The 27,550-nt window shown below is 38.8% G+C and overlaps 4 protein-coding genes and 1 long non-coding RNA gene across 12 annotated transcripts; 4 read left to right on the forward strand and 1 right to left on the reverse strand.

Moving 5' to 3' along the window:
* Positions 1-342: 342 nt before the first annotated feature.
* On the forward strand, positions 343-7,945 carry LOC135799380 (uncharacterized). Of its 6 annotated transcripts, none has more exons than XM_065312469.1 (6): positions 343-613; positions 5,611-5,721; positions 5,953-6,950; positions 7,336-7,580; positions 7,637-7,717; positions 7,771-7,945. In XM_065312469.1, exons 1-3 carry the CDS (start codon positions 517-519, stop codon positions 6,117-6,119), a joined length of 375 nt encoding a protein of 124 aa, XP_065168541.1. In that variant the 5' UTR covers positions 343-516; the 3' UTR covers positions 6,120-6,950; positions 7,336-7,580; positions 7,637-7,717; positions 7,771-7,945. The 6 variants fall into 6 exon arrangements, with proteins under 6 accessions (XP_065168541.1, XP_065168537.1, XP_065168536.1 ...); XM_065312465.1 differs by lacking the exon at positions 343-613 and adding an exon at positions 918-1,285; XM_065312464.1 differs by lacking the exon at positions 343-613 and adding an exon at positions 1,978-2,154.
* Positions 7,946-8,057: 112 nt separating this feature from the next.
* Positions 8,058-11,053, forward strand: LOC135799378 (uncharacterized). 2 transcript variants are annotated; one of them, XM_065312460.1, is made up of 2 exons: positions 8,058-8,630; positions 9,880-11,053. In XM_065312460.1, exons 1-2 carry the CDS (start codon positions 8,605-8,607, stop codon positions 10,868-10,870), a joined length of 1,017 nt encoding a protein of 338 aa, XP_065168532.1. In that variant the 5' UTR covers positions 8,058-8,604; the 3' UTR covers positions 10,871-11,053. The 2 variants fall into 2 exon arrangements, with proteins under 2 accessions (XP_065168532.1, XP_065168533.1); XM_065312461.1 differs by lacking the exon at positions 8,058-8,630 and adding an exon at positions 8,692-9,500.
* Positions 11,054-11,766: 713 nt separating this feature from the next.
* Positions 11,767-15,166, forward strand: LOC135799687 (uncharacterized). The gene is made up of 4 exons (XM_065312881.1): positions 11,767-11,923; positions 11,990-13,092; positions 13,786-13,858; positions 13,924-15,166. Exons 1-4 carry the CDS (start codon positions 11,917-11,919, stop codon positions 15,108-15,110), a joined length of 2,370 nt encoding a protein of 789 aa, XP_065168953.1. The 5' UTR covers positions 11,767-11,916; the 3' UTR covers positions 15,111-15,166.
* Positions 15,167-15,310: 144 nt separating this feature from the next.
* Taz (tafazzin, phospholipid-lysophospholipid transacylase) lies at positions 15,311-17,764 on the forward strand. Of its 2 annotated transcripts, XM_065310641.1 has the most exons (5): positions 15,311-15,846; positions 15,910-16,038; positions 16,093-16,305; positions 16,367-16,672; positions 17,371-17,764. In XM_065310641.1, the coding sequence occupies exons 1-5, from the start codon at positions 15,684-15,686 to the stop codon at positions 17,400-17,402; spliced, it is 843 nt and encodes a 280-aa protein (XP_065166713.1). In that variant the 5' UTR covers positions 15,311-15,683; the 3' UTR covers positions 17,403-17,764. The 2 variants fall into 2 exon arrangements, with proteins under 2 accessions (XP_065166713.1, XP_065166710.1); XM_065310638.1 differs by lacking the exon at positions 17,371-17,764 and having other exon boundaries at positions 15,312-15,846; positions 16,367-17,338.
* An 8,005-nt stretch (positions 17,765-25,769) lies between these two features.
* Positions 25,770-26,372, reverse strand: LOC135797998 (uncharacterized). Its single transcript, XR_010549654.1, has 2 exons — positions 26,164-26,372; positions 25,770-26,090 (listed from the first exon to the last, which is right to left on the reverse strand). It is a non-coding gene; the product is annotated as an uncharacterized lncRNA (long non-coding RNA).
* Positions 26,373-27,550: the final 1,178 nt, after the last annotated feature.

Raw genomic sequence — 27,550 nt, forward strand, 5'->3', positions numbered from 1 at the left:
ATAAATTCAATCACACAAAAAATAATAATATTTAACGTTAATTACAATAAAATATAAAGAATTAAACTTTTATTTATACATATAATTTAATAAACTATAAATTTTAAGTTATTTTGGTTGCCTGTCATTGTTTTATTACTCAGCAGGAAATAAAACATTTAGTGTATAACTGGTTGCCTACTTTCCTGCAAAGTTCCTCCCAACTCCCAAATTTTAAAAGTTTGCACAGTTGATTGCGGCTGCACTTTGTCGCGAATGCGGAAATTCTCAACGGAGACAAAGAAGTGAGTGTCTTGCACGCCTAAGTTAATCAGTTAGTTTCGACGCTTGTCAGAGTATAGTCGAATCCGTACGTGATTAAAATCGGCGCGTGTACATAAGGATGTAGAAACAAAAGCGGCACGTACACTCATATCTGGCCAATCAGTGTACATCGGGCGGTTATTCACTTAACATCAGATAATCAAAATTTGCGTGCCGAGAAAGAACACCGCACCGGCATAAATTAATTAAAAAATGTTGTATTTATCAAGTACGGACATCGTGTGGCTCTCAATTAAGCTGATAGTGATACTGTTGGTTCTCTTTTGGAGCGTCAAGAGATATTTACAAGGTAAACATGTTTGCAGTTTATAATTCTCATTACGCATGCGTACTGTTTTCGCACGAATCCAATCATCCGAATTTGGGAAATTGCATGAATTCTTGGAGTTGTTTAAATCTTAAACTTGAAAACACGACATTACCTAACGCGCGACAATTGTTTAAACAATAAACATGATAATGAAAAGCCAGCGAGATAAACCAAATTACATACCGGAATGGTTGATATCAGCGAAATAAGCCACTTTCAAAGTAGATGGAAGTCTATTAATATCTCTGATCATTTATAAAAATAATTACACCCGAACGCGAATAAAGCGGCGTCAGCACCGCTGTTTGCGTATTGTTCGCGCTCGCGATATTATAACTTTTATCATCGATAGAACGGATAAAACGCGTTAATATTTCGCCAGTCTGCCGTATTTCGCCAACACGTGCACTTCGTTCGTTAGCCGCGCACGAACCAAAAATTATTTCAGCCGCAGTAGTGCACACAGTTAGATGGACATGGATCAAGGCATCATCATTATATTCCTGGTCGTATTCTCGGGGTTTTTGTTGTATCGTGCGTTGGTGTGGAGCACGCGTTTTTATTTGTTTCAACGCACGATGCACGAAGCGCAGGTTGAGGGCATTCGGCGCCAGCGACGTCGGAATGAATCTGGTGTATCTACGATTAGTGGTGAGATATAAATAATGATTAAGTAATGAGCGATTGTGTAAAGTTGTGTCCAGGAATGGTAAATTCTTTCTGGATGAATCATACGGTATTGCAATGTTGATATATCGGAATATCGGTAATTCCGGTATTTAAATTTTTAAATTAATCAAGTAATTGAAAAAAAAAATTAAAATTAACGTAAAATATAAATAATAGTTGAATATTTTGGTGTTTAAAGTAGGTATAATGGTTGAAACTGTTGAATTACTTGAAAATTCGCTGTTTTATCATCAAATTTACTTAAATAACTGTCAATAATTAATTGAAAATTTGATTTTTTGTTAGTTTTGACCATTTTACTTAATTTATACTAAAATTTTGTTAATTTTGCATTATTTATGTGAATTTTAAGTTTAATACCGGTATTTATTACCCCTTAATTAATCGTTTAATAATTTACTTGAGATTTGCAAGTAGTACGATGAAAAAAATGTCCGCAAAGATAATTATTCAGATGATAGCACAAAATAAACACAATTATCGACAATTGAGGTTGTTGGCACTTAAAAATCCGAATTTCACATGTGCAACCAAACTATCCGAACAAACATATGCATTCTGTCTTATCATTATCGGCCGCCGCGGCTTCGAATATGCGCTTATTGCACCAGCTCAGTCTACGCACCCGACGCGTGCATTGAAAACGTTAGCAACGCTCCAATTAGTGTGCTCATCACAATACATAAATAAATCCCATCCAAGAAACATGGCGGATATTTTGCAACCGATGAAATTCACGACGCTCATCTGCGGTGCCTGCCTCATCCTCGCCGTGTTTCTCTTTATTGTGTGGCTGATGTATTTGGCGCACAAGTACGACATCCTCGAAGGTATAAAATGCATAATTTATGAATATTTTAATATCTACAACGCATAACTTAACGAAATGCGCATTGCGTTCGTGTATCAAGATTTATTATTAGTTATGCCTGTCACATGCCAGCTCTTATCGCGTTTAAACATGCGAGTGTCGATCAAGAAAGATAACGTCATCAACTTGCGATAATAATAATAGAATTTATTCCTTAACTAGTTACTGGTTAGTGTAGTTAATGTTTGTGTTGACTGTTGTTGTCATTTCGGAGACAAAACGCAACAAATATTGATTGAGATGTGTTTACTTGCGACACTCGTATTGTTTTATTTATAAAAACAAAATTGAAATAATTTATTTGGTGTATGTAGAGTTGCCTAACTTAAACACACAATTTCAACTTTTTTCTTATCAATAAATTAAAATTATAAGATAAATGTGTGTAATATTAATTCTAAAAGCAATATTTTACCGTATTATTAATGAAAAATGTTTAGACATTCATAAATTCACGAAATAATTACTATTGATAACGTTTCGCGTCATTTCTGCGTGATACCTCCACCTGGAGAATCCAGGACTTGCCTCCGTCATTCATTGCTGATAACACAACGAACGCGAGCATTTTTAGACCTTCACGACGCTGGCGTATTAACATTTTGCAATACCTATTCGCACACAGTGTCAGTTTGCGCCTTGTGCTGTAAATAACCAGCGCTAAATCCTATTTTGCAGCTATTTTGATTAAACAATGAATCCGTTGGATAATTATTTACTCTTTACGTGGTTCGCGTTCGGATTTGTTATCTTTTTCCTGTGGATTCGTTCGTGCTTCTATTGTCATCACATGTTCCATGGACGCGCGATGGTTCCGTACCCACCAGGTATAAACAAATATTGCGCATTAATAAATTAATTTATGCGTGCTAAATACTACAACACAAAACACTCACGCAACGGAAAAAAAATATACACACAGTCAATTGAGTTTGTCGGTCGTCAAGCGATAAATTGATAAATTTAAAATGAATAACAGAAATTCATGATACAGTTCCGAACTCGATAGAACTTGGATAAACTTGAGTGGTTATCGAATAATAATAATAATCAGATGTATTTTGTTCCTGTATTCATCAAGGATTCGCGTGCAAACACTCATCAGTCGTCTGTTGAAACGGTGGTGTTGTTACCAGGTTCTACGGTGTGAATAACTTTTTAAAATTTATGTTATCGATATGTATGCAAAGCAATATTTTTTGCGACTAAAAATGTAGAACATGCGTCGGAAATAACAAAAAGTTAGTAATTGATATAGGAGAATGTAAGCTAGTATGCAACTAGTCTTACAATGTTGTTTTGTGGAAGGTTAGGAATTGAAATGTCAATTATGAGTTCAAAACCGATATTCTTTTTAATAAAAATGATTTTTTTTTGATATTGCAATTGAAATATCAAAAATTCATGCAACCAGACCTACACATTTGCCATATGAAAGGTTAGGATTGCATGACGACATACTTCACCTAACTTGACCCAAAAACCTAACAAACATGTAGATATGCGACCCGATTATGTTCAAACCAATTTAGCAATTCAGTTAAGTGTGTAAAATTGCATAAAGTCTAGCAAATCACTATGATAATATGTTATTGATCGTATTCTTATCGCTATCACTATACCACTCATCACATGGTGCCGGTTCTATATAAATCAGCTTGCTTACTATCGACTGAATCCACGTAGATGTAAACACCGAACCGAGTCGCACATTTTTAAAGGCGCAACTTTAGACAAATTCCGTGGGCGTCGGCGTGCTGTGGGCGGTGGTGGTGTGCACATTCAAAAAAAACTTCCGGCGGTAATTAGCAATAACAATACGCGACACAATGTTCCTCCATCCGAAAATGTACATGGTGACGTTCGTCCTCTCCGTGCTCAGCATCTTCATCGCTGCAATTTGCTACATGCTAGTCGCCTATAACTACGACTGGCTAAGTCGGCACTGCTGCTGTTGCAAGAAACGCCGTGACGAATGCGGAAGATGTAAGTTATTACAAACAAGTTAAGCCGTGGATTAATTCAGGATTAGTATGAATTCTAATCAAAATTGAGATGAAATTAATGCGCACAATTACAACTGGTTTGAACCGAGTTGATTGATTCAATTACACGATAATAAAACGTGAATGCGCTGTGTTATTGAGATAACAGTATTATCACTGTAATCACCTTGACACTCAACAGGGCATCATGCTATAAAAAATGATTTAAGACATGTTTTTCTTGAGATTTGCATAAAAATCTAAAATACCGGTATTTTTTCTTTCAAATACCGGTAGTTTTTAATTTTTAAAATTCAAAATTGAACATATAAATTAATTTAATTAATTATTTTTATAAATACCGGTATACCGGTATTTTTTCTTTTTAAATACCGATAGTTTATAATTTTTTAAACTCAAATTTATAAATATTCGGAATAAATTAATTTTTGATTTAAAAAAATACCGGTATTAAACATAAAATTAATGTTTTATAAAAATGTTGACCCCGCAACTGGTTAATATAGGAAATAAACAATCATGAGCGGAGTGGAAATGATGCCGGGCGATGTGCCATACACACTCACTCTCACACTCGATCTGAAAATAAGTTATAAATAAAGTTGTAAACATTGCGCATCGCAGTAAGACGCAGCAATCGGTCGCGGAACAAACGTGCAGTGTTAACAACGTCATTAGAATATTAATTGTCGCATTGTCGCATATTCATTTTAGATAAAACCTTCGCACCTGTTTGTGCGCTAGTCGTGGAGGCGCGCGCAACTTGCGCTTTCGATTTTGAGCCGCACATGCGCACCACACGTAAACTCTCTGTTTTGGACAAAGTTTGAGCACATTTAAGTGCACGCCCGGCTTTAAGAAACCGCTTTCAGTCGGAATCGTGTGTGTGTTCATGTTCTCATTCTCATTCTCAACTCAGAGACATTTTAATTGAACGTTTTAACGTCTGCATCATGTGCGTAGTGGATTAGATAATGGACAGCGATCTTGTGCTGTCGGTCGTGTTGTTCGGCCTCTTCTTCTTCGGTTTGTTTTATTGTTATTACGGTGCGCAGGTGCGTATTAAGCGCGAAGAAGTCGCACGTGGCGATTCCGAACGCGCGCTTTTACACTACCATCAACGGCGGCAGATTTTTTTCGGTGAGACAGAGAAATAAACCATTAAAATAATTGCATGCGGCATAAAATGACTTTTTCTTTGTTCAGCGAGTTAAAAATAAAAGTTTATTGTTGGTTTACGTTGGAATTTCCTTTGTGCGCAGACACATTCCAAAAATTACACATTAATTACGTAACTTATCATTGTTATCACCACCAGAACAAGAAAAACACGAATTTGATATCACAAAATGTCAAAGTTAAAGGTCAATGTAATATATTTTTAAATTTTTGTTTATTATTACTTTTAGGTGGTCAGGAAATCAACACAGTGAGTCGACACGCCGAATTGCGCGGCCAGATGAACGAACTGCCCCCGGATTATAGCAAAGTCGGCGGACTACCACCAGCCTACGATCTAGGTGAGTAATTATCAATTAAAAATGCAAAGTCCAGAAAAACAACATCAATTGACTGATTGCTTCATTACGAATGCACCTTGCGGTGCAGGAAATTATATTTTTTTGTTTACGTGCCTGCGAGACGTGTTCTCAAGGTTGGAAAACAAATCATACGCTTATTGCGCATGCGCACGTTTAAAACGTGCTGAGACGACCGTAGGTCAGTAATAATAACATTCTGTATTGTTTTAGTTGTCGCTGGAAACCCTCCAGCGTATAGTGAAGCAATACAACTGGAGATAAACGCTTCATTGGCTCATTCACACCGTAGCACCACCCCTGCGACGGACGGCGCACACTCGACTGACTTAACTGGTGTGGTAGTGGTGCCACCTGCAGTTGCATCGCAACAACAGTGATCCGCTCATCGCATTCCACTGGTTTCTACTTTAGGCAAAATATCTGCGTCCAACTCGGATATTAGGCGTACTTAATTAACACACACGTTTACGTTATGACTTGAGACTGTTTTATATTTTAAATTTAAGACTATTGTTAACCTGACGCGTAGCTAGAAGAAGCCAAAAAGTTGCCACCGCCAATAATAATCTAGTCGGAGATAATTATATGAAAAATTAATGTTTGACAGATATTTTGTCGAAGACAACGACCCAATGTGATTTTATACCAAGTGACATGTTACATGTTGTTTTTAAATGCGTTCCAACGAATAATCTCATAAGTCTGATTCGCTGGCGACGAGAAAAAAACTCTTAAATTAAATCACACCAGGAAAACACAAATTGATTGTACAATATTCCTCAATCCGAACACGATTCTCTCACGGCTGTGCAATAACTGGATAATTTTAAAATGCGTATTCAGTATTTTAATAATTTTATAAGAAACACAAGTGCAATTAAATAATAAAAATCGTTAGAAAATACCTACTTAGCATTTGTTGATCTACGAGATAATTATGTGCAAACAAAAGCAGCGCGCTGACGTACATCGCGAGATTATCTTGTTTTATTGTTAGCCACTCCAAAAAATAACGAATTGTAATTTTTTCAACTTTCAGCGGCTGGGTGATAAGAACAGGTGCGCCATGCGAGACGTGACATTCTACGTTCAGCTATGGGATGAAACGGTTGCTCCTCGGTGTGTAAACAAGTACATTTTTAATAATTATTGATTAGGAACGCGTTTCGACTTCATAATCAACTGGTTACGATGTAAATTAATCACAGGTAAGTGGAATTATTTTAGTATTTTAATAAAATACGTAATAAATTTTGTGAAAAATATTTTTATAAGCGACATATTTGTTGCTAACTTTTAAAGTTGTTCAATTTGTGATAATTGAATGGATCCATACGGAGATGTAAATTTAAGTTGTGAATTTATTTCAAGGATTATTCAAATATTTTATATTCATACGTCAGATTGGCGAGAATTATGATTTGATTATTAAAATTAACAATAACAATTACGCACTGTTGTTGATATCGTTAAAAATAACAAATTTTACTTCCATGAACTAAAAATTTATAAAATTGTTAGGTATTTAGTGCAAATTGTTTTGTGATATAATTTACGTTATTTATTTATCGCTATTTTGTTAATTTGTTTCAGTTTTGCTGAGTTCTTCGGAGAATATCGCAATAAAACACATAAAAATTACAAATCCACCATTTTTTCTGATAAATAATTAAATTCCTAGGCAGTAATAAAAAAACTATAACATAAATTGATAAAAAACGCATTAGAAAGTGCAATGTCGTACTTAATGATTGAATTGTTGATTGTCGCGGCAGCGTTGATCTTGTTTGTCGTCTCGTTTTGTGGATTCCTACAAAAATGGCGGCTCTACGTGCAAGGTAAACATTGAAGTCATAAATTTGCATTACATACTCATAAACTACTAATCTTTTAGAACTGGAAGAACAAAATAATCGCAGCAACGAGAAATCCAAAGATAACAATGCTCCACCATCGTATAATCACACAATTGAAAGTAAAAATATTTATTATTTTCTTGTTAAAATGTGTTAATCATGTGTTTTCCAGTGGATTTACCACCAAAGTATGACGATGCAGTTAAAATGCCAGAATGTCCGCCATTAAGGAACGATTTTGTTTTAAATGTTCAGAACTTACAAGAAGTACAAGAAAAACGTGTAGAAATTGTATAAAATGAATAAACATGAATAAATCCTGTTGTTATTAGCAGATAAGTACGGAATTACAGAGATGTTTGGCATGTGAAGCGTGATTCACAAATCCGTAATGTCCGCGTGACTACGATTCGCGTTTACCTGTCGGCGACCACTTTTTTTTGCCGCACCGCGTGTGCTCCTGCCATTAACTCGCAGGTTTCGGCAGTGAACAAGCCGCACATCGGTCAGTCTCTTCGCGCTACCGCCAACCAACGACGAAAACAAACTTTTTATTTCAAAAAGAAAACTTTTCAAACGCCGCTCGTTAACTTGTGTCTGTGAATGTGTGCTGCGGTTGATTTTATCGCGTCGTGCAATGCAAACAAGATAATCGGGTTTGTGACGATTATTATATGAATTGTTTGCCGAACAATTACTGTAACTGTCGGTGCAATTATGCGCAAAGAATCACTTTGACTCACACAGCAAGCACTTCGGTTGTGGTGTCAATCGCCGCAGAAAAACGACAAAAAAAAGTTACCCGCGTTTATCGTGTTAATAAAAAATTAAATAAAATAGGTAATCACAAGTCACATGATGCGGCGAATACGGGCACGTAAAGCATACCGTCGTTATCACCACCCGTGTGTCGCCATTATTCACTGATAAGATGCACATCAAGTCGACGACGTGCAGTGTGCCCCAATAATATCGATTGTTGTTGCTTTATCCACATCCACAGAAAATGTGCTGCTGCAAGTGGTGTCAATAGTGAGTATTGAATTAATTAGAGGTCGACTATAACCAGATTACACCTGAATTATTTCTTGGAATTTGTGTTTATGTGCGTTGTAATTATTGTTATTGTTGTTCGGTGTGGTCTGTAGTCGTAGTAATAATTCGTGGTGCCTCCCGAGAAGGTTAACGTCGCTTTTTTCGTTCATAATCGAGAGCACGAGATACCGCATGACTGTCTTGAAGCATTAAACAGGTATTATCCGCGATTGCGCCGATGTGTACCGAGGCAAGCGAGGTTTGATACAGGTATATACAGTGTGGTTCATTGCGTGTTTACCTCGTCCGTTTGTTGTACGCGTGTGTATGCGATGAACACGACTGCGCTGTAGTTTAAGTAGCCTTCACTCAGCAAGGTTGCTCTCACTTCCGATCGACGAGTACGACTAGTGCGATTAATGGATTGTACTGCTTATAAAACACTACAAATATTAAAAATTCAGAGAATTTAAACCTTAGATCTTAACTAGGGATGTGTAATTCCGGTATACCGGTATTTTTTATCTTCAAATATTAATATTTTACGAATTATATGGATAAAAATGAAATTATACCTGATTTTTTAAATTTTATTAAATACGGCATCGCTCGCGAATATCTAAAATAATGAAGTTGCTTCCGTACGCGTCTGTAGTCACAGAAGAAGTAACAGTGAAGTAGAATGGCGGGAAGTTTAAAATGGCTGAAAGTATAGTCTATGGAAGTATAGTGTACAGTCTCCATAGTGACGTAGCTGTCGGTAATACAGTGTGATAATACAGTGTGATGGTACTATAGTACTTAGGTTTGAGCTTCATTGCTGGAATGCTAGATGGCGTTAAAGTAGTCAAATAGCCAGATGCAGAGGTATTATTGGCTAAACTATTTCTTTATTTTATTTAAAAAATAATTCTTTTTTATTAAATAAAAAGTAGCCTATAACCATTCGGGGACCACTAAGAATATGTGTACAAATTTTCATGATGATCGGTTAAGTAGTTTTTGCGTGAAAGTGTAACAAACATCAGGACATTCGCATTTATAATATTAGTAGGGATTCAGAGAATTTAAACCTTAGATCTATACTAGGGATGTGTAATTCCGGTATACCGGTATTTTTTTATCTTCGAATATTAATATTTTACGATTTATACCGAAAAAAATGAAATTATACCTGATTTTTTTTAAATTTAACTCAAAATTTACGTTTACTAACACTAATAATTTTTTTTCTTTGTTTCTGTAGTTATTTAGAATCAATTTATTGGCACTGCATCGAAAAACACTTCTGTTTTGACGAAAACATCGCCCTCTACGAAGATGAAGAAGCAGCGAAAGCAAGTGATACCTCATCGGAAACAAACGTCCAAGCAACTTCCGTCAGCAATAACAACATCTACGACAACATGGCGTTCTATGATAACGTCGCCATGATTGCCAACCGTTCTATTTTTATTATTGAACCGAAAGACAATCGTGTAGCTTCACCTACGAACTATAAATCCACACAACGCCCTAAATCCGTACATGTAGACCACTCTTTACACCAGGAGATATTCTTTGATAACGATGCAAAAGTTATCACTGAACAACCCAAATTTAGCATTGCTGGATCCAACTCTAGCTTGGACTTAAGTAAATCTGAACCTGACTTAACACCACCAACATACGCGCAGACCAAAGCAAAACGTGAAGCGGAAACATTCAAAAATATCCCGCTTATTACCAACACCAACACTACTTCCTTATCGTCTCTGGCGACTATAAGTGAAGACCATGAGGCTAACCCACACTTACTAAGCATTCCTCACTCTGCAACCTCCACAGGTTTGGTGAAGATGCGGAAAAAGTCTTTACACGAACGCCGTGTATCAAAATCTCTTACTTTGGATATTGATACAAAGAGACAGGAGGTTCCAATTATCAGACAATCAAGTTTCCCTAAATTTTATATTGATACTCCGGAAGCCAATCAGAATACTTCTAGCATAGCTCCAGCTGCGATCCAAGCTCTAGAGACACCTGTTGTAGCAAATAATTTCAAATTCGATCTGCAGACTGTGGTGCAGTTAGAGAACGAGCGACAGGAGATGGAGATTCAGAAGATAAACACGTTGAAAAGGTCGGTTACCAGCGTGAAGGATAATAGAAGAATACAGCAGATTAGGGACAAGTTAAAACCTATCAAGTTGCTTAGAAATGCGTCGATGCAGAGCCTGTATTCGACCAATGGATGATTGAAAATTTGTAAATTGTAAAATGTTAAATGTATAAACTCCATAGGTATATTATATTATGTAGGTGCTTAGATTTAAGGCAGTTTTATAAAAACTAGATATTGTTTATAACTCTTGTAATATATTATGTTGATTATTGTTGTATCTGTATTGAATTATTAATATATTATAACTGAACTACGATTTTTTCTTTTGGAAAACTTAGAATGAAAGCGAATTTTCCGTAGATTCAGAATTTTCAATCTGCTCCTCTCTATCTCTTTTAGTTTACGAGATATTTGCTTTTATTTTTCCGATTTTAGAATTTTTTTTCGTTGCACTCATCAATCAATCACTTTCAGTTTAAAAAATTACCAAAACTATAAATGCAATCGCATTTTACAAGACAAGAAACATCGCAGAAATCACAGCAATGACACTGCATCAATTAAATGCTTTTACGTAATTAAATTGAGTACATTATCAGGAAGAAAAGGTTTTAATCCAAACGTGCAATCTCGTTCAGATATCGGCCAAGTATTTCACATTTTCGCACAATAATTACTCATTTCAAATGATAAATGATGACATTTCTGCAAAACGCGTAATAATCCTTTAAAGATTAAAGTCTTAAAATCAATCAAACGGTCTAGAATATCACAAAACGGGAATTACATCTGCTGTAATTATTTCGAATCTTAGAAATCACATTTTAAGAATCAGAAACTTAAATCAGATTTAAATGAAATTTGCTGCATACGAGTATGTGAAGTGCCTTAAATTATTTAATTCCACAAATGCGTTTAATTTCCTAGAAATTGAGTACTCAACTAATTAATTAATCAAAAGTAATTATAAGTTTCAAAGAACGATATTGTTCTAAATGCGGCTTATCTTAATCCGCTTTTTCCTCATTTTTATTGATATCGCTTTAATAGCCAATTTCGGGATTAGCATGCACTCGAAATTCCAAAAAATCATATAAAAGGAGATGCTTTTGTCAGTCAAAATCACAGCTCCTCTGTACTTCAATACATTCAATTACCAACATCGATCAAACGATTATCATGAACGGTAAGCAAACCATTCTTTGAATATTTCAATATTTAATAACTAATGCATCTTTTAATCAATCCTCAGTATTGCTGAAAATTGCCGCTGCCTGCCTGATTGTGCAGGTGGCTTTTGCTGCTGAAAGCCCTCTATCTGACCCTCGTTGCGATGAAGTCTGCCCTGAAACCTTCCCCATTGAGGATAATATCCTTTTGCCTTATCCAGGCGATTGTTCAAAATTCTGTCAATGTGCAAATAATGGAAACATGCGCATGGATTGCCCACCTGGTCTTTATTTCAACCCCTTGTTGGATGTTTGCGACCATCCCTACAATGTTCCTGATTGCGATGACTCTTCTGAACCATCTAAACCAACTGATCCATCGGAACCAACTGACCCAACAGATCCATCTAAACCAACTGAACCAACTGACCCATCTGAACCAACTGACCCAACAATTCCCTCCGGTTGTGAAGGTACCACTTGCGGTAAGGATGAATGCTTCGACTTCGCCAACAAGAACGAATGTCAAGGTTATTGCAATTGCAATAATGGTGTAATCACCTCCAAGTGGTGCGCCGATGGCTTGGAATTCAACCCAATCACTGAACTCTGCGACTTGCCCGAAAACGTCAACTGTAACAATGGTTGCTCACATGTGGACTGTGGAGAACATGAATGTTTCAAGGTACCCAACACCCTTGACTGTGAAGCCTTCTGCGACTGTGACCACGGCAACCTGACCGTTGGACACTGCTCTCCGGGTCTCCACTTCAACCCTGAGACCCAGACATGCGACTGGCCCGAAAACGCGCATTGCGAAGTTACTCCTACTCCCTCTGTCTCTCCCAGCACACCAGAAGCTACCACTACTTCAACTGAAGCTCCTACTACACCAAGTGAAGCCCCTACTACACCAAGTGAAACTCCTAGCCCCAGCCCTACACCAAGTGAAACGCCCACTCCTAAACCCACTACAACAACTAAGAAACCAAGCAACTGCGATGATCTTTGCCCTCATGTCTTCCCCATTGAAGAGAACAACCACATCTTCCCTGGAGATTGTACCAAATTCTGTCACTGCGCCAATGATGGAAACCATCTTAAAGACTGCCCACCTGGTCTTCACTTCAACCAGGAGTTGGAAGTCTGCGATTGGCCCTATGCTGCCAACTGCGTTGAGACCGAGTAACCGCGCTAATAACTAGAGCAATAATTGGCATGTTTAATTGATTGTAATAACCACAGCTTAAATTTTAATAAAGAACGAACAAACATCAATTATTTCTAACTTGTTTATCATCCGTCAATGCAAAACAATTTCCCACTTAACTTAACTCTAATCAATCATATTACTTGCTTATCTTTACATTTTTAATTGCAATTGAAACAAAAACAAAACAATTGACAACTACTTACTTTATGGAATGATTTTAGACAGTGCAAATCATGAAAACAATTGTCTTCTATTTATACTGCTAAATTTAATTTATCATCTGATTTTTTTCCACAGAATAATCCGATATAGTTTTGTAATGTTATCAGTTAAATCTTGGATTAGATGAGATTTCCTTTAGTTTATCATTCTAAGAATTGTGACTTGTACCTTCAAGTAAAACATAACTTTGTAACAAATGCTAAGACAAAAAAGTCTCGTATTGCTTTCATTTTCAGCAATTTATAAAAAAGTTTCTTGTTTTTTTGTTAAAACCATGTAAAATAACGGGGCAAATAAAATTTAGTAATAAAACTAACATAATTAGGAGTTAATCCGTCCAAAAGGGTAGTCTTGATATCAAATCGCACTAAACTCCTGGATTATCCCGAACTGATAACATTCCAATCAATATCCAAACGAATTGATTTAGTTTAGTATAAATAGAAGTCGATAGTTTGCAGCATTCATTCTGTAGTAAGTGTTCTTCAAGTTTTTACTTCAAAAATCATCATGAAAGGTATTTATAAACTGTTTTAATAAAATTTATAAAAAATTATTATAATTGCTGTTTGTTTGAATCAGTTTTCATGCAAATTGCTGTTGTTTGCGTGCTCATGCAGCTGGCATTTGCTGCCAAAGGACCAGTGGCTGAACCAGTGTGCGACGAGGTATGTCCCGACACATTCCCGATTGAAGATAACCTGCACCTGCCCTACACTGGCGATTGTAGCAAATTCTGCCACTGTGCCAATGATGGTAACTGGATGAAGGTGTGCCCTGGTCGCCTGCACTTCAACCCTAAACTGCAGGTGTGCGACTGGCCGCATGACGCAGGTTGCGAGGCAACTTCAGAAGAACCCTCTTCCCCTGAACCCACCCAGAAACCTACGGCTACCCCAACTGATGCTCCCAGTGATAATCCCTGTGATGAAGCATGCCCTAATGTTTTCCCTATCACCCACAATAATCACCTGCCTTACCCTGGCGACTGTTCCAAATTCTGCCACTGTGCCAACGATGGTAACCACATTAAAGAATGCCCAGATAATCTTCACTTCAACCCTGTTCTTGAAGTATGCGATTGGCCACATTCTGCTGGTTGTGACGCAAGTCAATCAACCAGCAGTGTCCCACCTACTTCTGCACCTCCTGTAGGATGTGACCATGTCACCTGTGGTATTCACGACTGCTTCCAAGCTCCGAGCACCACCGACTGCCAGGCTTATTGTGATTGTGACCACGGTGAAATTATCGGTAAAGAATGTTCCGAGGGTTTACACTTCAACCCGGTCACAGAAGATTGCGACTTCCCCACCAATGCTAACTGTGAACTCCCCATTCCGCCCAATGGTTGTGAACACGTCAAGTGTGAAGCCCATGACTGTTTCAAGACCGAGAACACCATTGACTGCAACCTGTACTGCGACTGCGACCATGGTAACCTGACCATTGTAAACTGCTCTGCTGGGCTACACTTCAACCCAGAGAGCAAAGCGTGTGACTTCCCCTGGAACGCCAAGTGTGAAGTGGTTGAACCTAACCCTGGTACTGACCCCACCCCACCTTCTGCTCCGTCCCAGCTTTGTGATAGCATCTGCCCCGATGTTTGGCCCGTAGTGGAGAACAACCACCTCTTCCCAGGAGATTGTACCAAGTTCTGTCATTGCGCTAATGATGGAAACTGGTTGAAGGATTGCCCAGAAGGTCTTCACTTCAACGCTGAACTGCAAGTGTGTGATTGGCCACACAGTGCAGGTTGTCAGGCGTAAATTTTGAAAATTACATGTGCATATTGTTTAAAATGATAAAATAAAATTTAAAAATATTCTAGCGTATAATTTGCTTAAGTTGGCAGCCCGGGGTGCACGACCTACTTTAGTTTATTAGGGTAAAGCCCCGTGTAGCCCTTAAATCGATTTCCAACCTTCCAAGCAAACAAACAGCTATTGCGTGCGTTTGCAGAGACCAGTCATACTCGTAGTCTCGAGCATCTCTTACTAGCAACTTTCCCTCCATTATGAGCGCACATTAGAGGTGATTATGCAATAATTCTCCATTACTCTATTCGTTTTCTATTCTAGTCGCGCGTTGACGGGTGGACTTTGCCAGTAGAATAGTGCACGACGAACATTCAAACGCGCCGCGCGCAGTTTTGCGCGTTCCTCGCTACCTCGAGTAACCTACAAACTAAAATCGAAAATGTGCCATTGCCAGAGACACTGGACGCCAGCCCGCAATCGCATCTAGCCACATCAAGCACAAAAGGGCATACAATTCCCGCTGTCGTCATTGTCGGGTTACGCGCTTGCAAGATTCGTCCAAGTTACGCACAATTCAGCAAGATGGTTGACACCACACAGTCTTCACAAGCCTCAACCAACAATATCAAGATTCCCTATGATATCAAATGGGTTGTACCAGCAATGCGACATCCAACTCGCCTCTGGCATTTCGCCAGTGCAATCACGCTCTCCCTGGTCGGAATATTTAGCAAAATAGTCATAAGTATTGCAAGCATAATGATCACATCAATATAAATCAAGATAACCACAATTGTTTCTGTTTTAGAGTATTTCAGCAGTGCCAAAGTGTATAATAGAAAGAATATTCTCAAAGCAATTGATGAGAGACCTGTGGATGTTCCACTTATCACCGTATCCAATCATCATTCATGTTTTGATGACCCAGGTATATGGGGTAAGTATTATTTATGTTATTTGTGCAACATAAATAGTAACCAATGATTTGCAGGCACATTAAACTGGAGAAATGTATTAAGACCACACAAAATGCGATGGAGTTTAGCAGCACATGATATTTGCTTTACAAATTCCACACATTCACAGTTCTTCATGTGGGGGCAGTGCATTCCAGTGGTAAGGGGCGCAGGTGTCTTCCAACCGGCGGTTGATCTCTGTGTGGATTTGTTACGAAGAGGTCACTGGGTACATGTGTTTCCCGAAGGTAAAATTAGAATGTTTTTCATTTCGATGGCATCTGTAAAATGGTGTGTTTATTATTCTAGGTAAAGTAAACATGACGAAAGAAAACCTGCGATTGAAATGGGGCGTTGGCCGCATGATTTACGAAAGTCCTGTTACACCAATCATTGTACCAATTTGGCATATTGGTATGGATGATCTGTTGCCCAATGAACCACCGTATTACTTCCGTTTAGGGAAACAGATCACATTCAACTACGGTAAACCGCTTGATCTCGGCGATGTCGTGAAGCGACTTCGTGCACGCAATGCCTCCGATGAAGAGGCGCGCAAGGAAATCACCGACATCATCCAGCACGAGCTGATGAAGCTCAAGGCAGAAACAGAAGGTTTGCATAATGAATACTTTAAGATCAAGTCGTTATAGTCGGCACCCAGCTTTGCATTTTGCATTCGAGAATTGGTGCTGTGATACCGAACAGGAACGTTTTCATCTTCCACCCAAGAAACGTTGGTTTAACCGTTTAAATCAGAGCCACATTTTCGTGGTTGTACTGTCTGATTTAGGCCGTTATACTTTTCATGTATTCAAAATGAAATCTAGTTAGTTATGCGACTTGCTACCTCACAATAGTCATTTGAATAAGTAGCGATATATCATTCATTTATGCGTGCGCGTTCGTTGAGTTATCCGCTCGGTAGATATTAGCAAATTATTTGTAAATAGAGTGCGGACAAAGTCCAATGTTTATTTAAACATTATGCACAATCATCACACACTATCATGAGCATGAATTATTCACCAAATACAACTTCAATTCTTGCCTAAAATTGTTACAAAGGGACCAAAGCCATCAAAAATTTAGTTAACATTATTCATTCATCATGAATGGAGGCACTTGCTTGCCTTTATCACACCAAATTATCACCGGAAAGTTTAGATTTTATACACGATCACAACTTTTATTGTAGTGATTCTTTCGCCTTTTGTTTTTTGTTTACTCTTTTGTTGATTATTTTATAATAAAATTAGTACAATTTAGTGGCGAGCTGAAGCACCGTGAATAATTATTATCTCCTCTTGTAGGGGGAGGCGAGCGGGACAGGAAAAAAGCGTGAAAACCCAAACAATTCCCTCACTAAACGTTTTCTTACGAACAAGTTCGTTATGCACGCGAAGAGGACGAATTATATTGCGTTTATTGATCTAACATCAATAACTGTGATGATGAGTTCGAGGATTTAGTCAAATTCGTAGTGAAATAAACTGTAGAATGTTGTTAATAGTGAATTTGTATTGATGGAAACTTTGCATTTGCTGTGCCGAGTGTTGTAACGTCTCTGTGGTCACTTGAATACTTGTTGGTTTTGCTAATTTGTTGTATAATTGTTAGCTTTAATTATTTATTCTTCCATTATATATGATATTCAATGATAAACTGATGAAAGTATGCATAAAGTAGTGTGAAAAATCAATAAAATGCAGTTTGTTATTTGTTTTTAACTAATTTGAGCATAAAGATACGAAATCTATAGTTTTGTGTATATTGGGTTGCCTATGTTAAACCTCTAGAATTGAATTTAATTCGAATCGTGTATTTAATCAAATACAACAACTTTTATGATAAAAACGTAAACAGTATTATCACCGTGGCATATTTATATATTAAAATAGACTTTGAATTAATCCGTGCGCAGCAGAGAGTTTTGAAAAGGCCAAACGCGGAAACAAATAAAGTATCCGCATTTACTACCATGTTTTACCTGCGGTTAAAGGCACCTGTTGGCCAAAGCCGCGATTCGCTCTTGTTGCGCGAAGAGAGCGGGCATTCGAGTCGAGAAAGACTCGGACGAACGAACGCCTCATTCCACGCTGCGACTACCTGTTGAACCGTCGTGAGGTGAGTGAAGCAGCGCGCGGTCTCTTATCTCGCGTTCAGTTTTGTTATTCTGTTCCGCGCGACGGCTTTGTTTACACGACACATTGTTGTAAACTGCAAAGATACTCAATTGTGTATTGTTAGTGCGTGCAATTTTTTGGTGAGTGTTAAATGTGCTTTACAAGTGGATTACCAACCTACAGAAGAAAAGTTTCAGGTAACTAGAAACTAATTTCTATTAATATTCTTCATAAACAGCAATACGAATAAAATATTGCGCTTTTGTTTATTCGTTGGGTGATTAAATGATGTGCTCATCTTCCTTTTGAAAAACTCCCAAAATTGTTGTTTGGACTTTTCTGTAGCGCGTAATTGGATAATAATAGTGCAGGTTGAAGAGGCGTCTATTAGCGGCCGAGAAGATTTCGGGACGCAAAGCCAGCATTCCATTTTAAATCAATTCGATCGAGTCGAGAGGATTAACAAGTCGCTTTTTCGTCCTTGCCTATTAGAGTCGGTTTGGAGTGGCTCGTTAGATTTAGTATTCTGTCTCCGGAACGGTTGGGCCTGCTAAGCAATAAAAAACGTCCGAAATAAGAAAAGATTTACTTACAGAAGTCCGGTCGGGCAGCGAGAAGGCGTCGTCGGCGTCGTCATTAGCATTAAAATCCATTAAAATGCTATTAATCAGTTATTCGACTCCCAACGACAATCGGCTTTATAAAATATGCTGAGCTTTTTAAGATTCTAGCCGTTGAAAAGTTCGTTAAACTAAAACAATTGACAGTTATACTGCTGCCAACTGCAAATAAATTTATTTTTGTAGGCAAAGTTGCCTACAGGCAGTCAAAATTGTCTGATAATTAATTTAAATGATAGATTTTTATCGTTTTTATTTAATATTGTTTATTTTTATTCGTTTCTAGTTTTGAAAATTAATTAAATTAGAAATATATTTTAAATTCCTGCAGTTGTCACTCTGAATCCTGGAATGTCCCCCAAGCGGTGGCGTTTGTAACTACATTGTTTGAAACAAAGAAGACGTCCGGTTATCGCCATTTTTTCACTTTTGTAGTGTCGACGTTGAAGTGCGGTTTAGTTTTTGGCGATTGCAGATTTAGGCGTTGAAAGCAAGTATTTCATCATATTATTATTATCCTGGGGTTAACTTAACATCGTTTACTTACTTACTGGGGTTGCGCAACTGACTTTGACCGGTAAATCGAGATTATTTGAAGAAACCCGATACCACACGTGTTTTGTATGCGTCTCGCGTACACCTCGTACGACATTTTACATATTTCAAGTTGCCTCATCGCGCATGCTACGTACAAATTTGATTCATGCCATTGCACACCGAATACATGCGACGCTCAAGAAATATTAATTTGAAAGCGCTGCATTCCGCCACGAACCAAATTCAGCTCGGTTTTGGTTTCGCTTGATTGCAACATTTCAATGAAACACTAACGGTGTTTAATGAAAGATTTCCTCGGAGTAATTGCTATAGTTAATCTAATTTGCTCACACAATGCGCACACGCAAACATCTGCCGAGTTATAATTCAATAATTCAATTATGCTTTCCACGTTTATTTATGTTGCGCACATCCACATGCTTATCGGTATCGGCCGGTGATGCATGGCATCTCTGCGCAGCATCAATGTTTTGCATGAAAGCGCGATGCGAGCTCGCCGATTATTCAATTTACCGTTGATCGCCGCATGACATTTTAATAGAAAGACAGCCATCTTGTTAAATGTGTAACGATTTCCACGCACATGCGCGGCGCGACTAATTATCTATTGTATTGAATAGAAGAACACAAGTTAGCACTCCTAGAAAATTAACATTAATCACTTTGTGGGTGTCGAAGGAAGTAGGCTACTTGCAGGAAAAGTCGGTAATAATTCCAAGTGAAAATATTTGTTAAGTCCACACACGTCGTCGTGCCTCGGGCCGTTTAGATACATGTTCGATACTGAAAACTTGAATACTTATATCCTGGATGCTAAGGATGCCATCGAGTTTGATTTATGCGCGGGCAGCAACCCAACGCGCAGTTTACCGTTGTTTGAAAACCTCCACCGGCTGAAAACGCAAGTGCAGCTGACCTGCCAAGCGTGATGAGCCCACTCGCGAATAATAAATAATTAAACTAGAATCTCGGGCTCTGGCTGTGTTCAAACCGCGAGCAGCTATCGTTCCATCATTGTGGAAAATATAACTCGGCGAAAACAATGCTCGCGCCACGCTCGATATGCAAAACTGAAATGTACGCGCAGCGACATCACGACGAAGCGAACCGTGGCTGCTCAGGTGTTGAGGATCGTTTCCTCATGGTCCGTTTATTCAACGAATGGATTTGCATAACGGAAAAATCCAATGTGCAACACAACAATTCGAAGACGTTTGTTAAACGATGAGAACCTGTACGATTCTCGGCTGCTAAATGTTCGTTTCCGGTTGCGCGGAGATATTTCGACACTACATGCACATTTCATGCTAGATTTTTATCTGGATCATGGTTTTAAGCAGGTTTAATTAGGCTACAAGTAGTTTTGTTTGAATTTTAAGTTCAACACCGATATTTTTTAAAATACAAGTACCGGTATTTCAGATTATTTATTTTTTTGATCTTTGACTTGTTGCGAAATAAGTCTTTGCATTATTTTCTTTCGAAATTCTGACATTTAAGCCATTTGCACCCACTAGTCATGCATAATTAAATTCAAGCTTAGTTAAAGTGAGCAGTGTGCGCGTTGCACAATCTATTTGAATAATCCTTGAAGCGTTTTAAGGATTCTGCATCCTCTCATGCGATCCTTCTAATTTCACGAATTCTCTCCAAGTTGCACACATCCTTCCCGCCATTCTCTGGAATTGCCGTAGGAATTAGACGTAATTTAACTAGCCGAGTCTAGAACACTGGTCCGGGCTTTAACTAACGAGCTTCGATCTTAATTAAACAGATTGAACTGCTTGAAAGTTCAACTATTGTGTCTGCATCGTGTGAAACGCTCATTTTAATTTAATTATCATTTAATAACACGCATTATGCGATTGGGTAATGTGTCTTTATAGCACACAATAATTACAACTTTTTAAAATTTAATAATCGCGTTATAAAATCATTTTATGGGCAAATTATAATAACAAACAACACCGAAAAAAATTGAGCGTGTTTTCGTTGGTACGAAATAATTAATGTCTTAATCTAAGCGAATATCTAAGAATCGTAAATATTTATAATCGTATTTTATGGCACAATCGACGTTGGTTCGTGCAATCGATCAAAAAGTCAATTAAGCATCGAGCGCGTATACACTTCTCATACCTTGGAGGAGTTATCTCGTTCTTTATGACGAGGCAATTAAATTGTAAATTCGGGACAGCGAAACTATTTCCATCTTAGAGTGGAGCGATTAATTAAATATCAAACGCGTCAACATTTTTATTAGACTAATACACGTTAATTTGACGTGTTTATTTATTCATTTAGAAACTTTAGCCAAGAAAACATTGTTTTCTCTTTAATTTCCTCTCGTGTTGCACCTGTTTTCGATAGAAAATATTTATTCCTCCAGGTGTGGAGCACACAAATGGTCTAGTCAAGCATGACGCGGCTGCGCATGGCGACAAAACCTTTTTTCAGTCGTGATTTGGTTTTGTAGAGTTAATTCGTTGTTGTTACACATTGTGACTTGGAAAATCGGTTGCGCACGACCAATTTCCGATTCGATTTGGAGCTGCAGAAGCTGCAGTCAGTCGGAAACCATGTTAAACGACTGAAAAAATGTTGATGAATCGGTTTTTTTTGTAGAATTTTTGTATCATTATCGGCGCGTATTCAAATCTCGCGCGAATCTTGTTCGCTTTCGCATATAATTTATTTAATTATGTCTGCACACGCAGTTCAGTAATCGACTTGCATAAATCGTTTCGTTTTTCCATGCGATTAAGCACCGCAACGCAGTCGATTTAATTAAATTCCGCGCGGTGATGATTTATCAACTTCGACGCAAATTGGAGGTAAATAAATAAAATTAAACTAACAAATATTTCAGCTAAATATATTTGAATTTGTTCTTAAAATGTCAGAGTAAATTGTGGAATGTGGCTGAGACAGGTACAAATAGAGGAAAAACTAGCGCTTGTCGCCTAATTAATTACGATATCGCGAATTCAAAGCAGTCGCCATGGCAACGTCTCACGCACGACTAATCTCGCGCATTAATCTGGATTTACTGCTCGCGCGCGCGCACTCACACTTTTTGTTGTTGCCTCAGTTATGTTTTTATTTCGTTTGCATCTTTGCAAGGCGTTGCAAACGGTGCGCAATCGTGGCTTTCACTTCACAAGTGTGTATATTTATTATTATGATTGGATTCGGTCGAAAGTCGTGTGCCGAATCCATCGATAATTGTAATGGCGGACGCTGGGCGACCTTCGTTACATATCAAGCGAGAACAAAAAGAGTTAAGGGGATATATTCATTATTCGCGTGTTGCCTGGCGATTATATGCAGACGAGATGAAACAAAAAACGCAAAATAATTACGAGTAGGAAACTCGACGTGTAACAACCTCTCGACGGCCGACCAAGCCGAGATCTCCGACGATGGGAAACTGTGAGAACAGCCATGGCGAATCGCCGTGCACGGTATGAGTACTGAGTACGTCTAATTTTGACGTAATGGCCGTGTCCGAAATTAACGCAAACTTCTCGAGCATCTTTTATCGTTTTGTGCTACCATTAAGACGTGCCCGTCTCTTTGAAATACGAGAATATATATATGGGAATGTTGGGTTTTGTCAAGTGTGTGTGGTGCTATTATTAAATGATAATCTGTGTTCACACGCGTGCGCGCACAGCTTAACTCATTTGCTGATGCGTTCGTATTGGCAGCTTACGAGCGTCTCATTAGCGTGCGCGATAATGAATATTTTTAGTCGATTTGTGCGCCCGGCAGGCATCAGAAATTACGCACATTACGCACACACAGGTTTTATTATGACTTGCTCGAAGCAGCTACTCATTTTTGTCGGCGACTTGCTTTGACTTTTTCGCTCGCGCATGTCTTCTCTTAACAGATAACAAACGGAAGAAGGCCACGCAATGAAAACCGGTTTTTTTCTCTCCTTCGCCTTGCATTTCATTTTATCTCCCGGCCGCGGCGGCAATAAAATGTTTTACGGTTGTGTCCGCTTCTTGCGCTGGGAAAAAATTTCAGGTGATGCAGCTTACTGTCAACAACCTGTTGGAGCTGAAGGCGATATATGTTTCTACAATTCACGTCGATGACTCTCAAATCGAGTTTTGTTTAAAGTGGAGACTTTTTGAAATAAATTTAATTTTCAAACATTTTCCGCCTAACGAACAATTTATCGCATTCATATTCTCAAGTAGAAGAGGCGTGAATTGCAGGAGAAGCCACGATCGTTATTTTATTGCGGCGTTAGTTATATTGTGTGGCGATTCAATAACTCGCCAAGTAATCTCCGATCGGAGAGAGAGAATGCGAGACCATTGAAAAAAATTCCTCGCCCAGGCACTGGCACAAAATCGATGAGTCACCGTCGGTGATGACTCTTTGCTTCGAGAGCGTCTTTTCACCTGCACATGCACTGTTTCTCATTAGTGTTGCAATAATTCGCAGCGATTAAAACGAAATTTCGCGCGGAATTCATTTCAGTTGTTTTGTTTTGCGACGGATTAAGTCGCTGTAATAAATTAGGCAAATCCCCGGGAATGAGTAGCGCTAGAGTGACATTGTATAACGACGGACCCTCGGGGATTATCACCGAGGCAGAAGAGATAAAGGAGATAAAAGTGTCAAGTTCGCAAGGTTTGGAACATCGGTGACCCCTCGACGCGAACAGCAAAAAATAAAATCGAAGCTAATTTAACGCTTAAATTAAGCGAGGTTATGTTAGGTTATGGCCGTCTTAAGTTACGCAATCATAACTCGTCTTTTACGAGGTATTAAATGCTCGCGAAAAAGTATCAGGTTGCAAACATGGCGGCGCTGGCGACGCGACGGATTTATTTTCCGTGGTTTTTAAAATTATTTGTTGCATGTCGCGCCAGTAGGCACGGAATTTGACGATTAAGCAATCTCACATTTTTTGACCGTGTACGCATTGTATATGCAAATACGCACAGGTGATAAGCGAAAAGAAACGCAGGGCTTTTTTTGTACGGCGCTGGGGCGTTTGGCAGACATCAATTTCCCCAATTTAGAAAAAGCACCGATCGGATCAGTCTGAACCTGCGATAATAAATCAACGCAGGGGGAGCCAGAGGCAATTTACACTCTGAAAAACTGATAAGACAATCTATTTTTTTTTGTATAAAAAAATTCAGTTGCATTATGCTTACTTACCTGGTGATATAAGTTTGTATTTCTGTTTGATTAAGCAGCAACACAGCATTTTCAGCGTGACGAATGCGCGGCTTGAAAATGAATGCCACTTTTTCGCCGACACATTAATCATCCTGACATACCGGTATGGACGCTACAAAGCGCTACAAGAGGCAACAATGCGCCTAACGCAATTAATTTAATTAACTGAACGCGTATGACTACCACCACACTCTGGCCAACTATATAGTAAAGTAGACAGTAATTTTTATTTGTGCATATTTTGATGTTGGCGCTCACAATATGTGTATCATGTTGAGGTTGCGCTCTTCCAGTGAGCTTGAAAAGTAAGAGCAGAGTGAAGCTGCGCGATGTATGTCTTGAATTGTGTTTCTTCTTCGGCGCGGAGGGCTCAACGAACTCGCGAGATCCGACCGCGGCACTGATCTGCAGCTCATGTACGCTGTAAACTTCCAACAGCATTCACTAACAACTAAAACTTTGTTGAAAACTAAATTCGGTTTTCCAGCAAAACTCAAAAAGCAAAAGCCAAAAAAAACGCACAACTAATTTCTATTATCCATAAAGGAAGTTCAAGAGTTGCTGCTGCGTCTCGCGGGATACTCTGCGCCATTCCGCAACGTACGTGCTAAAATAATTAATTACTTTTTTATTCGCTGCCATGCAGAAAAACACCTTGTTCCAGTATTTTTATTTTCGCTCTTTGCCGTAAAAGCGCATTTAATTGCTTGAGGGATTCCAGGTTTCCATAGATGACGAAGACGAGTTTTTAATGAGTGAAATTTCGAATCTTGATATGTGAAATCAATTGCAATCTGCAAGATTCGCTGCTCTTATCATCCTAACAGTGTAATTACAATGTAGACAATGCCCACCCACCTATGCGAAACGAAATTGCATCTTCGCGTGTGCGTCTGCTGGAATTTCCGCAGGAGGATGCACAATGGCGCGCGCGCTTGCTCTCCGGCTGCCACGAGATAAAGTTATTTATTCGCGACGGCGGAATGGTAATGCGGATTTAGATTTCGCGTTCGGCGCAGACAATGCCCGCTAATAGTCGCGTGTGCGTCGCGCTGAATTAGCATACGAATGACAGCCGCGATGAGATTTATATTTTACGCCTCGTAAATCCCGAAAGTCGCAAATAACCGTCAAAGATTCGTGGAAATTCCATGCAATTGTGTAACTCTAGATGATTGCTTCAAAGAAAACAAGTGTGCGTATGATGTAAATAAAAATGTTTGATTTATTCCGCAATTACGTCGAGTTTAAGATAAAAACTCGCCGTCGACGGACGGTCGGCCAGCCGGTCCGAAATTAATGCGCCGATCCGAGTCGAGTGTCGCTCGTAATTCATTTTTCTTCTTCTCTCTGCTAAGCATCCTGCTTAACCTCACTGCCCTGTCCTGTTTTTGCGCGAATCCCACGCTGCCGGTGATTGCTGATGAAGAGTTATTAGGGCTCGGTTGCGCTTCATTTAGAAGACAAACAAAAAGCTTCCGCGGGGAGAATTTTCTGGGTCGGCAAAGTGAATTCTACCTGCTTACGGAACAAAAAAAGTAGTAGTCGTGGGCTTAGAGTTAGAGGAGCAATAAATTAACATAATTAAATTTACTTCTTGGCTACTGTGAGTTGAATAACCACGAAATAATCTCGCAGCTTTTGTCATATGTCATTTGACGATTTGTCACACTATTATTAACAATTTTTCACTGTTTTGTTTGCAGTGTCTGTGTGTGCAGTGTGCCGTTTGGATTATTCCTTGCGTTTTTCCTGCCAACTGTGGGATTATATTAACGATGCCAGCCCGCTTCGTTCGTTAGCGTTCCGTCACGCCAGAGCACAAGAAAAAGGTAAGCTTATTTCGCCCCATCATCTGACATGCAATTTGCGCATTTTTACCAACTCCGGGATTGGTTGGGTGTATTTATTGTCGCATTAGGTTAGTTAATTCGAATTCGTTCCCGAGTCGCTGGTGGCAGCAAACACCAACTGTGCCGGGGTGCAAAGCTAATGCCGGCTAATGTGTGTTATTATTTTCGCATTTTCCGACTACAATGAACCTTCTCAGCGGGTTGAGTTAAATGGGTTTTAATATAAACATAAATGCAGTTGATGTGATTTTGCAAACAAAGTTTTCCACTAAGAATATTGATGATTTTCTCGTGGGGCAATAAAATAAATCCGCGTAATCCAAGACACTCAGATTTCAGACACTTTAACTTCTTTCGGCTGCAGGGAGCACCTTTAAGTTGTCATCGGTTTAAGTTTCCACCGTCAACCCTCGTGGAAGAGATAAAACCGCACATAAGTTTCTGGTATCAAGATAAAAGAAAGAAAATCCTTGGAAATTGTGCTCATATCAAGACTAAGCACGTTTTATTTTTCGGTGATTCCTACCGGGACTAGCGGGATGCTTGACTTAAATTTCCATATTTTTTCATAAAACTCGATCGTTTTTCGCTGCGTCATATCGATTTTCTCAGATAAGACTTGGTCTTTGTTTCTGTTTGAAATACTGCAAATTGCGGCAGTCATTGCGTATTCTGCACGCAGGAAAATTGCGTCGCATAGCTTAGGGGGAGGCTGGAGAGATGCAAAGTGATCCGGTGTTATAATCTAAAACGTTTGCGACGATAAAGCAGCAAAAAATACTCGGGCTAAAGTTTGTCCTCGTTTCGGGAAACTTTGCCGGGAAACCTGGCCGGAAGCGAGTTTAAAAAAGTAATCTGTCATCAGGAGGGTGCGGGGATCATCTGGAAGATATGTCTGCGTCGAAAAAGAGCGAAATTCAGGATTTTTCCGCGTTTAAACTTTGAATGACACTATGAAGACATAACTCAGCAGGCAGCAGGCACTTACGACACTCTCGGTGCGGTTTTGATGGCGCTCGTAAATCATGCGCACTGCCGCTACTTGTCATTTGCATTTGTAGCATTGTGTTGAACGTATGCATCCGGTTTTAATTCAGATTCAACTGCAGCGCGAAGTGAATTGAGATG

Source organism: Atheta coriaria, unplaced genomic scaffold, assembly GCF_025399875.1.
Source record: "Atheta coriaria isolate IRGN ID8LTWV9N9 unplaced genomic scaffold, Caltech_Dcor_3.1 hic_scaffold_9_pilon, whole genome shotgun sequence".
NCBI lineage: Eukaryota > Metazoa > Arthropoda > Insecta > Coleoptera > Staphylinidae > Dalotia > Dalotia coriaria.